The following is a 14,023-nucleotide window of genomic DNA, read 5'->3' on the forward strand; positions in this document are numbered from 1 at the left end:
ACTCACTCACAAACGTGCTGCAAAAATGCCACTAGAAGTACAATTTTTGTGCTTCAAAATCCCATTCTATGCTGCAGTATTCTGGGTGGATGGAGGGTCTGTCTTTTACAACAAAATGCCGGGACCCCAAGCCCCCTTTTCCACAGCCTGCTGGGACTAGCCACACTGTTCACGGAGTCATTTTTGGAATTCACTGATTCGAGAGGGAATGCCTGCTCGGGGGCTATGGAGGTATCCTCCTCAATTCTCCCCAGCCAGGCCAAGAAACATGAATAGGGAGTGTGCTAGTGGCCGTAAGGGGGAGTGGATGGAAGGGGACTCGGATTGAAAAATCAAGGGGGGAATTGGATGGATTAGAAAGGGGAGAGTAGATGGGAAGAGAGGTAGATTGATGTTGCATGACTACTTTCATTGCTTCTCTTTTGCTTTTTTTATTTATATATTTTTTTTATTTACAGCCCAATTATTGAATAAAAGGTACCTTACCTTTTTATACTTTTGTCATGATTAATCGGGATTCACCTCTCGTGGTTCATGGGTGTGTGCTGGCCATAATTCTTTATGGGGAACAGGAGAGGGGGTAGAAGGTGAAGTGACAGTGAATGGAGGGTGAAGAGAGTAGTCGATGGAAAGCGAGGGAGCTGGGGGGACTGATGGAAGATGACGAGAGTAGCAAATAGAAGGTGAAGTAGTAGGAGGCTTTTGGGAGGACACAAAGGAGTGAAGGGAGAAAGAGAGCAGGACATTTTTTGGGGGGTACTTGAGAGCATGTGATTTTTGGAAGGGATGAGTGAATGGACGGGGAGAGCAGATTTCTCCCTTAATACATTGATTCTGCCAAATTGCTTTATGTCAGCAAAACCTGTGTGACTAGTCTGCACCCCCCTCAACAGACAACTCCGATTATACAAAAGACAACTTTAAAGACAAATGTTTCATGTTTTTTAAAAGTTGATCATAGTTCCATGGCAGCTATTAACTCCCTGCACACCATGTCCGCTGACCCAGGACCCGCTATTTTTCTTGCCTGTGGGACCCTTTGCATTAAATCTGCGAGTGGCGTCTGCCTTTTATTCTCGTTCACATCCAAGCAAGGACAACCTACTCCTTATGCTAAAGCGTGGTGGAACCTGGGGGCTTCCCTCAAGTTTCCTTTTGGCCAGTGGCAATGTAGGAAGGGGAGTTGTTTGCGTTAACATCAGAGGACCCTGGGTTTAACATGTTTGAACTTCTCCTGTGCTAAGTGCTGTCATGTCAGAGTCTGGTTGAAGCGGGGTGCGGGAAATTATATTAGCTGCTACCTGAGCTGGGCCAGCTTCATGGCCTCCCTGTAAACCTTACCAGCACCTCTCCAGACAACTCTTGCCACAAAGCAAGATATGTATTTGGGCCGCTAGCTCCTATGCCCTGCAGAGAACGTTCCAGTAGATGATGCCTTAGCCCTCACACTGGTCCCACCAGTCCCCTCCCGTCTAGACCCTTTAGGCTTTGACAGGAATCGCCAGTGTGTAAAACTGTAATCTCATGTTTACAGTGGTCCTCTGCTTAAAATGGCAGACATTTCAAAATGGTGCTTCTCGGTGACGGGGAAATTGCAAGGCCGTCCTGATCATCAAGTGTAAGAACCACATTCTGGTGTACTCGTGAAAGCAATCTTCGCGTGGCTTATTCTCTCCTGTTAATGGGTAAAAATCACATCTATGTCCCAAACATATGATTAAAACTTAATTTCCTGATCAGCACCCTGGGGAAACTTGATAAAATATGTGGTAGGTATATGGCTTGGTTTTAGTACTAAAAGCTTTAAGTCGAATACGTGATTTTGTGAGGTTGGCAACAGATTCGGCTCAGATGTACTCTAGCTGGTAACTTCCATGAACACCTCTGGCATGATCACAAGTATAATTGCTCTATTAGCGGAAGAGGCCACTGGCCTGGCAAGGGGACCTCGTGAAGCAAGGGTCTTGCTAGGTCTGTAAACTATCTGGGGCTACGCTAATGCCAGGACTGTCAGTACTTGGGGCTAGCTATCCTTTTGGTTGTACCCCCTGAGCTTCTATCTGGGCTACAACTAAAAGACCTAGGGGCTATAACCCCCTTAGCCCCCCCTAGCAACACCTCTGTGTGACATGTGACTGGGAGACCTGATGATCTGCTTGCAGGCAGCCAAAGAGAGGACTACTGGAAACAGGGCCTTACTCCACTCTGATGGTCAATGACGCAGACCAGACAAAAAGTCCCCTTGGCCTTCAGAGTGCAGTAAAGCTGTTTTTCGACTCTTCCCCATTGCTGCCGATGACAAGTCCGAGCGGCCAGTTTTTTTGTTTATTTCTATTGTAGTATAAAATAGTATAGGTCATTTATTTAATCGGTCGGCGGTCCTTGTGAATCGGAGGGGAGCTGAAGGCCATTGTGGGAAGGCTATGCTGCTATTTAAACCCTCGTGCCCTGGTTATCATTCAGCAAGTACAAAGAGATCTTGCGTTCCTTTCATGTGACGCGTCAATCCATCCAGAGTTGCGAACTCCTAATGCAAGGGAAACCATGCCTCGGCACGTATAAATCCGCTAGCGCAGTGCACAGCGTTGATTATATTGGGAACCATTTGCACGTGTTCCTCGCTGACATGCCATACTCCCCTACTATCCGGTCAGGGAAGGGATATTTCACTGGGGTGACATCCCCGCGGGGGTATGTGACCTGTCCGCCTCCTCTCCGAGTCTCCTTAGATCGAGGGAGCCCTGCGTCTCGCTATGTAACAGACCGGTCTCACTGGCAGGCCTCGCGCCGAGCGACACAATCCAATGGCATGGAAAGCCAGAGAAACACATTCCCTCGGTGAATACATGCTTTATTCTCTTCCGTGATGATCATTTGCGTTTCCGCTTTTTTCATTATTGATTTAGGTACTTTGTCTTCGAGTATGTCGTGTTGGTGTTCTCGTTGCTAATTCCGTTGGTTGTCAGAGGGTGAAGCCTAGCTGTTCTTCTCCCGATTTACTCGCAAAGACTTCTGGTTCTCTCAAAGTGTGGGGGAACCAGTGTCCCGGATGTCTGTGTGCAGCAGAACGCGCTACCTCACGTCACGTTACTGACAGATTATGTGCTTGCTAAGCCTCTTGTTTGAGCCATGCCGGGCAGTATTTATTTCCCGCCTGGCCTGTGCATCAGGTATTTTGTCAAAATGAGTCAGACCTGTAGCATTGTATGCTGCTGTGCTTTCCAGTACAGGGACTCGTGAAGGTCCCTAGTCAATTTCTCCTCCTGCCATTGGTTTCCTAGGCTGTCACTGTAGGGCACTGATGCCAAACGGGCACCATTGTGAAACACATATATCAAGGGATTGCTTTGAGGATTTTCCCGTTTGTTCTTGCAGCGTATGGTGGAGGAAAAGCACCTTTGGATGTTCAGCGGCAGGGGGGGATGGGTGGGAACACCCCATTGTTCTGCTCTGCACCCATGGTCTGGGCGGTTTCTGTGCACACAAAGTACCTGTTTGCAGAGCTTGGGGGGTGCACGATTTCTGTGGAGAGGGGGAGGGGGTGTTTTCCCATTCTGCATTCTCATGTTAATGTTGGGACCCCACACCTCACTCCTGCAAAGTAGGATGGGGGTCATGGTGCCACCAAAAGCTGTATCATTAGATGTACGTAGGACTTTCTCCAGCTCCGCGCTGCTCGCTGGCGGAGGAGCAGCGTGGGGGCTGCCACTGTAACAGACCCTCCATGCGGCAGCAGTAGCTTTACAGGCCAACTGGGGAGAGCAGCACTGCTGCCTGCGAGCGCTGGGGCACTGGTACTGTCACTGTGACAAATCTGTGCCTCTTTTTAAGGCAGCACTGCTAGGAGTGGATCCTTATGCAGATGAAGGAGGGTGGCTGCATGCCTGGAATTTTGTTGGGTGGGCAGACTTTGGGGAGGAGTGCAAGTATTGTATTACCTTGAAGGGCATGCAAGTCTGGGAGGGAAGGCGGGAGAGGAGCTGTTTCTTTTGTCCACTGTTGTGCATGCTCCCCTCTTGCTTACACTGCCCCCTCTCTGCTGGTTTACGTGGACTGCTCCGTGGGTGAGAAAGCGACGCAAGTGTTCCCTATGCAGCATTGTAGCTATTTAGAACGGAGTGAGTTCCACCTCGGGTCGCTGAGGGACCTCATAGAGAGCCCAAGCTTCGTTTCCTCTGCTCGTGATGTCGCTCAGACCCCATCGTTGGAATACATCTCTGGTGCTGACAGCTACACATCCTCAGTTCTATATGTTTTGGAAAGTACAGAGCGCTTGTTTCATGGTACCACAAGATGCTTGTTACTGGCTAACTTTGCAGCAGGGCATTAATGGACCTGGATAACCCCCCCCCCCTCTCCTGGCCCCCATCTCTTATGCTTTCATTGGCTGAACATTGCATAGCACTTTCAAGGTAAGGCCTTGTGACTGTTACGTGCATATGCCCCATAAGTGGCATGCCCACTAGGCTCTAGCAGGCCCTATCACTGCCAAATTTGACTCTGACCCTTATGTGGTGTCTACTGCTCTGCTGGGTCAAATCTGTGCTTCAAAATGAGCCCGAAGCCTCGTACATACATCGAAGCCCTGAAACATAACGTCCCATTTGACCAGAACAAACTGGCTCGGTTTAGACGTTAGTTGTTGGTGAGAGTGGCCAAACGCAGCCGGACCCACCACACAGGGCACCCTAATTTTTCAATTAAGAAATACTAAAATCTTGCTACAATCATTGGAAAACTATGATCCACCTCCTATGCAACTTTCAATTTTATTCTGCAAAACGCTTACTTAGCAGTAAACACATCATGCCACCAACTAACTTCCAAACAGAGCAAATTTAGGGCAGCTCAAACACACCTGACGCTTTAACAAGATACCAGATTAGCCTTGAAAAGAAACAAGTTGGCTTAAGTCATGACACTCCATGATTTTGGGAGCAGTGGAAAACTCCAATGACACTTGAATATTAAATTCTAAAAAAGAACATTGTGCTCAGCGCAGTATCATTGGTGTTCACTCTGACCGTACACTATTTTGTTAAGAGGTTTGGGCATTTTTCTCTAGAACACCACAATACACAGCAGTCAACTCTAGCACTTCCCTATAACTCCCATCCCCCAGCGCGTAAGATAATTGGCTGCCCTATAAAGTGTCTATGGCTGACATTTGTGTAAGTAGTTGCTGCTACCCCAGGGGCATTTTGGTTTCCTAAATCGCTGAGGCATTTTAATCAATGCCTAATAGTTCCCCTGACAAGTAAGTCCATCAGGTTCTATCCTCCAACTGAGTGCAATCGAGCAAGCGGCCCATACTGGTCAACCAAATCCACACTTTCCGCCCTTCAGTACCCCGAGTTCCAGATGAATTGGTGTGGGGGTCATGGTCTATCTTCAGGGAGTGCGTGGAGTGTCGAACTCGACATTCACATGCGGTTTCCGAGACATGGGTCATTTGCACAAGTTACTGCAGTTAATTTAATAAAACAAACGGTCTGCATACTGCAAGTAATTTTATAATGTGACCAAAATGAATTTAAACATAGCAAATCCTCAGAACGAATGTCTGCCCACATGATGTCTATGATGCAGTATCAACTGCATTTTTAAACACATTTTTTACAAAAATGGTTTATTTTTAAAATGTTTGTTCCTTATTGTCCCTATGATACTTCTTCACTTTTTTTCTTTGTCTCTCTGCATCCCTTTACTCCCAAAACTCTTATGTACGGTTTTCAGGGCCGTCGGGAGAAATTCGAGATCTTGTAATTCCCAGCTGCGTTCAGGGTTTTTTATTTGTATTCACGTAAATGTGCTTGTTAAGGCAGGCACAAATGATTCATGTTTTTTCTTTTCTGTTGTAATTTAGCACACATTTCATCAGACCAATTGCATTTGTTCACGCCCATTGCATTTGTAGTCCACCAGGTAGATGGAATATATCATGGAATGCAAATAACCAACTTTGTTAGGTGAATTGTTTAAAGTTAGAAAAAAACTGCACCAACTTGTTTCTTTCTTATGGTTAATCTGTTAGAAATTGTAATGGAATATATGCAATATTAGTTTTCTTTTGTGTTACTATTGGACTACACGACAGTATCCAGAATAAATATAAATTTTTCCATGTTGTACACGAAAAAAGTTGTCAAATCCTTGAAATATAGGAACATTAACATTTTACAAAGATGCTCTGTTATTGTTAACACGGAGCACGTGTCTGCAAACCTACAATTGCTCTTGCATTGACCTCATCAATTGCAACAGAAGTTTAAACCTCAATATCTTCCGACACTTTTTTTGCCTGCACAAGCTTGCCTGGGTCAAATAAGACGAGTCCATGACAAGCATTGATATTCTATAGTGATCCACCTCCTATGCAACTGCCTCACTTTCCCAGCCCCTCTGAGGTAAGCATATTCTAGCACGCTCTATAAAGGATCGTGTCGTCAGGTGCACAATCACGGCTATGAGTCTGACAACCCCATCGCAGTGCTCAAATGCGAGGGCTCCCATCGCCTTTGTCCAACTGTCCATGTCTTCAGGCTTTTCCTAGTTCTTTCTACTATGAACAGGTTTATTCCAAATTAATTCCCGGCTTGAGTCACATTTCAATATCATCAACCAGCGTATCTTTTAGGAAACCAATCTGCACTCCTCCCCGCCGCTCAATCCTAACTCCTAGATAATCGTGGCACTTTCCTCAGTGAGGGCGGTGGCCTTTGGTGCCAGAGTGGTGAGCTCCTAATAGGACAATGGTCCATGATACCTCAATGCTATGTAGCAGCAGAAATGATGGTGCAAATGGGGTTTGACATCCCATCTCCTCTCTGATTATAGAGTAGGCATCTTGAGGATGTAAATAGTGACACTGATTTAACAATGCAACAACTGGAGCTATGGCTCAAGAAACTGACAGAACAAAAGGACACCACAGAGCTTCAGACAACATAATCTTTGGCGTAGAGTCTCAGGAGTCTGCATCCTTTGGCTCTCCAGACGTTTTTTTGACTACAACTGCTATGATCCCTCGTCATTGCCTATCATGGCTAGGGCTGATGAAAGTTGTAGTCCAAAATACACAGCCAAATGTTGCAGACCCCTAGCCTAAACACACGTCATTCTCTCTGAATATCTATTGTTTACCACTCCCCCCACATATTAAACATTGCTGCAACCATGTGGTGGGGGGGGATACTCGTGTAGTCGCTGGAGGGCAGCGGTTAAATGAGGTATATAAGGACCCCAGAAATGCACCAAGCAACTTTTTTAAATGCTGGATGTTGAAGGCACTTTGAGGCTGGCTCGATCAAGTGCTGCTTCTGGTGCTTGACCCCTTCATGAGAGGCGCACTTGGAAGGTTTGTTTTCTGGGAGATTTCCAAAAGCTGGACATGATCAGGTTCTGCTTTGCACCCTGAAATCCCAAATCCATACCCTTTACAAGATAGTTTGCTGTTTTGTCACGAAAAAAATCAAATGGTCTGGTCCTCTCACCACAATGAGGATGTTGCTGCACCCTCTTTAGATCTACAACTCCTTATGCCAAGCTTGAGCATTACTATTCAAATTGATACTCACCCTGGGCTCATTGCGTCAGGCGATCATTGCGTAACTTGTGGCACGAAGTATTTGGGTGAAAAATGCTCAATTAGTCTGGCTTCATTGATGGAGCCTGACTGAACTGGGATTGGCTGCGACAAACAATGTGTTCTCGGACTAATGGTCTATGTCTGATTGTGTTGTTTTTTTCTTACAGAACTGTCTGTAGGCGGAAAACCCATCGAGCATCATCATGTGCTCAGCTGCTCATGAATATCCGGCATTAAATGAATACAACCCACTGCCTGTCATTATTATAGGTAAGCCAACATTGCTTTCAGGGTGTATAGCTCAGCTTATTTCAGGCTATGAGACCTCTTGTGAGTAGAATTGAGAAAGTGTGTTGGTTTCCTTTCAAAACATTAATAATCAATAGGTGCACCTTGGAGAATTGAGTATATGCAAAAGGGAAATTGCCACCTAAATCCACCCTCTAATTGACCCCTTCGGGGAGCTGTGGGCAGCCATTTCAGAATGGATCTTTGCCACTCTACTGCAACCTTTGATTGTGCACAAACCGCCCCTGTACCATTAGCCAGGTCGGCGCTGTGAAAGGGGGGGGTTCTATGGGGTGCTTCTGAGCCTGTATGACCTGGCAGAGTAAAGTAAAGCTCACATTGCTCTCTGCCTGAAGAAAAGGGGTACAGAGGAGGAGAGGGAAGAGAAAGTGAGTGCAAGAAAAGGAGAAGAACACTTCTATCTGAGAATGCAGGCAACAGCTGAAACTATCATGATGAATGCTTCATCTGCCCAGGGGACACATGATACCTGATCAACACCCCTCGAGCACGCACAGTTTCATGACTTTGCATGTGAAATTTTGGTGACCAAGAGGGTAGTCCGCAGTGGCAGAGTGACTAGCGTCCAGGCACTAGTTTTGGCTTGGTTGGGCACTGTTGCAGAGGTTCGATTGCAGATGAGTTGGAAAAAGAAGCTGGCTGCCTCTTGATGGGTGGCAGATCCAAGTGAGAAGACCAATAATTTGATAAGTGGTGTTCACTACTTCGTGTCACGCTAAGGGGCTGCTTTGCCACTGCTGCGCGTGCCATTTGTATTCCAGGGTGCCACGCCATAGGGAGGTTTGGTGAGTATTTGGGACTGAAGCCATGCATCCCACTTGCTGTGAGAGTAGATGTCCACTCTACCTTTTGAGGAGGAAGACGCCGTTTTTTTTGTTAAAAAATATTGCAATGTTGAATATTGTTTAACTGTGCTTCTCCCAAACATGCCTCATTGACTTTTACAAGTCAGTGGAAAAATACTAGTGTCCAATGTTCCCTTTCGAAATGTCTGTACTGAGTGTTCCAAAATGTTTGCACATGTAGGAAACCTGAGCCAGGTTTGCTATGGGGCAATGGAAGCATCGTTGGTAGGAACTGATGGTCTCCCTTCGTAGTAGATCATTTGGCGGCAATTAATTGTTTAACAAGGTCTATTCACCTGGCCAAATATTGATGCACTTGGCAATGCCTCCCTGGCACCAAATTACCAACTGTTATGTCAACTCGCCTCTTGGCCTATTCTGTACTTGGCTATTTCTGTAAATCACACGCTGCTGAAAAGCAGAGCCTTGATTCCTGCCGGGAAGTGGACGGCCCTTCTGTATAATATGAAACACTGCAATGCATCCACCCGAAAACTTTCCACGTGTATGCGTCGCCGAGCTGTGTTTAAATCCAAACACTATCGCTGCCGCATCACTGTGCTGAGAAGCCGTTAACCTGCATTCAACTCATACCCCACTCTTCACCCCAACAGCCACCCCCACCTATTTACCCAAGTTGCCTACTTATTTCCCCCAAAAGTATGTCTGCCCTAATATGGCGAAATTGTTACACTCAGACTTGGTGGTCAGTGCTCCAGCTCTCTCCTACCCCCCTCCAGCGACCCATGGCCTCTCCTTTGTGCCTGTGTTTTATATGAAGTTGTCTTTTTTGTGTGTATTGTATCATTTGTTATACTGGGAAATGTCTCGTTGTTGTTTTGAACCTTAACTTCTAACTACACGATGTTTCCAAAGCGCCATTTTTCTGCTCACCAAGATTCATTGGTTGTTCTCAACTTCTAGCCCAGTGTTCATTGTGTTTGGCTTTGTATGGGATCCGTCTTTCACTTATATTATGTGAAATGCTGTGTATTTGTATGGTATTTCGAGTAATTAAATGTTTTCAGGAAGTGGGGTTGTGTGGTGTGAGTGTAGCCCCATGTCATTTTGGGAAATTTAACATCACATCTGTGAATTAAATCTGTGGATCGAGTACCACGTGATTGACCTGCTCCTTTTATAGCTCAGTAATACAAATACAGTCTGGTTGAATAACTTGGAAATACTGCGGCGTTGTGCTTATTTCTCTCTCCACCTTAAAATAGATTTGATGTCTAGTGACCGCGCTGCCACCATAATCCCATTAGGCAGTTGCCTTTTCTGGTCGAACCTGGCTGACCACTGGTTTACTAGTTTCCAACATGCATTGGCAAAGCTAATAGTTTTGTCTTTTGTGCAGGCCTGAGCTATGCATTAACATCCACAATAATACTAGAACCTAGCCAGAAGATGACAGCAGCTGTCCAATGGTGTTAGTACCTTGGCATATTATTGGACTGCCTGGTAAATACCTCTCAAATGCCTGTACAAGTCAAAACTGTTGGCGTTGTCAATGTTGATTAACAAGAATTCAGTGCAAGGAACTGATGCAAGGACACATATATTCTAAATCAAGTGGTTGAAGGCACACTTGGTTAAGACTTTTTGATTAGCCCTGGACCTAGTTTACAGCTGCAATTGACCCATTAATCCCCAGAAGGCTGCTTAGAAATAACATTGTCATCCCCTTAACTTCACATAGCTCTCTAAAATAGGTCCCAGAGGATGTGCGTTTTTTGTGGACTAGGGCTGGTAGTGGATGGGACTATCCAGAGTGAATAGTGTCAGAGTAAAATCTCCTTGGAGTTGCCCTAATGTTGCAGGGGTTAGAATTGTCACCCAATAGTTTGTTTACCCAGATTCCACAATCGTTGTTAGGCATATCTGTGTTCTTTAGTTTCATTCGCTTTTGGAAGTCATAAGTCCACGCATTTACACACCGACTTGGCTTGTTGGCGTACATGTTCTTGGATTGCTCCTTTAATGCAGCAATAGAAGGCCCATACTGGCGTGACTGCATATGTTTGCGACCTCATTTTCAATGTTCCTACTCGTAGCAATAGCGGAACAGGCAATGAACCTTGTGGCCACGATTGAATGCTAGTTGAGCCTGTTCCATCCATGTCTGTATTTTCACAATGGAAGCACTTCTAGAAAACGTACACTGAGAACAGTGGCACTTCTGCACGTAATCTGGATCTTTGGAAAAGCACCAAGTCAGCGTGAAACATGTGTTGGTTCTTACAATTTGAGGATGACAATGAAAAACAAATTATTCAACAATGATTGCAGAATCTGGGCAGACAAATTCTTGGATGATAATTCTATGAAATTGGCGCAGTGGTTTGGAGGAGATTTTTCAAGCTACATTGGTTTGTGTATTGCTATCATGGCTCGAGTGCTGGTCACAAAACCAGGCTCTATGTTCTTGTTTTGCCAAAGAGCCAGTAACGAAGCAAACATTGTCTCACACCCCAGATACATTTCTAGAGCAAAAAGCATGCTTTTCAGTTAGGGTTCATCCCCCACAACGCGCTGCTCAGTGAGACTGAACTCGAGGTGCGCTTCCAGCGATAGCTACTGGGTGGAGTGGTGGCAGGCGCGACTCACCCATTCCACTCCAGGCAATAACATTCCAGACAATCATCAGTCGGGACAATTGCTTAGAATGATATTGGGATATCACTTGCAATGGCTGATGGAGCACGTGGCCGATATTCTTTAAATAATACATTGTGTTTTGCATTGGCTTTTTTTACCCTTCCACCTTACTTGCTACTGGTTCAATTAAGATGCAGAACATTTATAGTTTTCTATTGGCCATTTGATCTGAGATTGCGCCTTCATTAAGGGTCCTGAGATCTGCTTTCATTGATAATGAAACCTAGAAAAGCACTTGTTGTCCAATAGGCCCATGGCGAACCAAAAATGCAAAATACTGGCCAGTTTTTTGTGTCAAAGTGTGCCACTTGTTTGGCCAATGTGGGCCAGTTTTCTCACTTCTCTATGCCGCTAATAGTTTTCACTAGTGATGCTGAATAAATATTCTTTAGAATGCACAATTTGCATCTAAATCCTCACCCTTGGGTACTACTCAGTCTATCGCAAAAAGGAATGAACAGCCATTTGTAACTGTGGTCACTTTTTCATTGGTGCTCGAGTCAATTTAATGGCCCAGTCTGACCCTTGTCCCCAAAGAGGTACAGGTGCCTTGCTCTTATTTTATCACTGTTTCTCTCTAGGCTTTTCCTTTGGGGTGAGGGCCAAGGGTGACAGATCCCACTCCTTCGAAGGGTTCACAATTTGATACCCCCCCATGTTCACCCACTTTAACATTTCAAAGGATGTTTGAGAATTTTTGGCAGAATAATAAAATGCTTTGGCTTGTTTTAGGAAACGGTCCCTCAGGAATTTGCCTCTCTTACCTGCTTTCTGGCTACACACCCTACATCAAGGAAGACGCTGCTCACCCGAATGCCATCCTGCAGAGGAAGCTTGAGGAGGCCCCAGAGATCCCGATAACCGACCAGGTGTGTGAGTGCTAATGTCCTTTCCTCTGTACGCCTATTGGGTTGCACGTGTTTTTAATAAGGTCAGTGTTCTCGTTTGCACATTACTCGTGCATGTTCCCCCGTGGTCATTTTAGTTTCTTTGCTTTTATTAATAGAGGGTTTACCTCCTCAACCCCAAATCAACCACCCCCACAGCCTGCCACCCACCCCCATCTAACCCACCCCTTCCACCCCCAATCGCCTACCCGAAAACTCGACATATATATTTAAAAAAATCGACAAAAGACAAACAATGAGTAATAAAAATATGTTTAAAAATCGACAAAGGACCATGGGACAAAATGCACAAGTAATGTGCAAAAGAGGAAGTGACAAGGCATACGACCTATTGTGGTTAGTGATCAGAGAAGATGGTGGCTCCTCGTTTGTTGTCTGCTCAAATAGGTTTTTTTTAACCATTGCCCCTATTCTATAACGCCCCTATTCTAAAACACACCTATTTCCACCGAAAAGGGGAACACATTCATGTACTATATCAAAGGAAATAGATTCAATTACATTTACCTTCTCATCAATCCTTTTGGTTCACTCATGTGAATGGTGAATCTATGTGGTACATGTGCCGCACTACTGCCTACCACTGAAAGTGATTTTTGCCCACATTGTGGATATTTGGAGTCGTGGTGTTGTAGGCTTTGGTTTTTGCCTTTAGAAGAACCTGGAGTTGCCCGAAAGAATACTGAGGCTAATACTGGGAAGTGATTTCTGCTGATATCATGGACAGCTGAGTCCACGGTGGTGTTTATTGGTTGCGCCATCTGAAGAGCCTGGAGTTGCTTTAAGGAATACTGAGGTGACATTAGAGCCTATGTAGAGATATAGACGTGTCCTCAATAATGGGACATGTGGCGAGGAATGATGAAAAGTAACGCTGATTATGAAGTACCATTTGAAGGTACATTGGCATCTAAATGTTGATGTTTAAAGACCCCCTACACAATGTTGAAGAAACCTAAATTTTTAGAGTTTTCCCCTGAAGAATGTTCACCCACATCGTGGCTTGAAGAACAGAAACATGTTGGGAAATGTTTTTATACACATTTAGAATGTTCAATGTTGTAATGTACTGTGTTTTCGAAAAAAAAGATATTGTTTTAGATGCATTTTTTATGTACAATATTTGTTCACTATGTTTGTAGTCTTGGTCTATGTTTTTAGATTGATGAATATTTGAATAAACGAATTACTAAAGTTTTTTTAATAACAATTATTTCAGGACTAGGAGTGCCGGAAAATCAATGATCCTTGAGTCTGATTGATGAAAAGATAAATGTAACCAATGGAATCTATTTCCTTTGATCTAGTACACGGCTCCTCGTTTGTTGGCAGCTGTGAATTGTTATGGAGGGCCCTGCATTGTGAAGTCAGGAGGTTTTGCGCTTCCAACCTGCCCTTGACACAGCTCCCCTCTGGTCTTGGTGGGCTGCCTGTAAAAGTGTCCAGGAACCACCATGAGGCCGGGCACACAAATGAGGCCTCGCTCCATGCTGGCACTCAGCCTGGCACCCACAAAGAAGCCTTAGAACCCAAGGCGTGTCTGTTGTGGCAGAAGCTCACAGTGCCAGCCGCTGCCTGTTGCTGGCGTGGATGCACTCGCTCTGATCCTATTCTGGGAACTAAATGGAGCAGCAGTATTAGGCTGCCAGGAATACGGCTGGCAAACAATGCTTCTTTACCTCACTTTTTACGCTGATAGTTTAGAAAGGAGT

At 45.1% G+C, this 14,023-nt stretch overlaps 1 protein-coding gene across 3 annotated transcripts in view; it reads left to right on the forward strand.

The window, feature by feature from the left end:
• OSGIN1 (oxidative stress induced growth inhibitor 1) overlaps positions 1–14,023 on the forward strand; it is an 889,419-nt gene that overhangs the window by 842,343 nt on the left and 33,053 nt on the right. For all 3 annotated transcript variants that reach the window (XM_069604776.1, XM_069604775.1, XM_069604777.1), the window contains 2 exons: positions 7,756–7,858; positions 12,136–12,272. In XM_069604776.1, the coding sequence (XP_069460877.1) occupies positions 7,792–7,858; positions 12,136–12,272 (204 nt within the window). In that variant the 5' untranslated portion in view covers positions 7,756–7,791. The remainder of the gene's footprint in view (positions 1–7,755; positions 7,859–12,135; positions 12,273–14,023) is intronic.

The sequence above is a fragment of the Ambystoma mexicanum genome, chromosome 1p (genome assembly GCF_040938575.1).
Source record: "Ambystoma mexicanum isolate Mex_15411 chromosome 1p, UKY_AmexF1_1, whole genome shotgun sequence".
NCBI classification, from domain to species: domain Eukaryota; kingdom Metazoa; phylum Chordata; class Amphibia; order Caudata; family Ambystomatidae; genus Ambystoma; species Ambystoma mexicanum.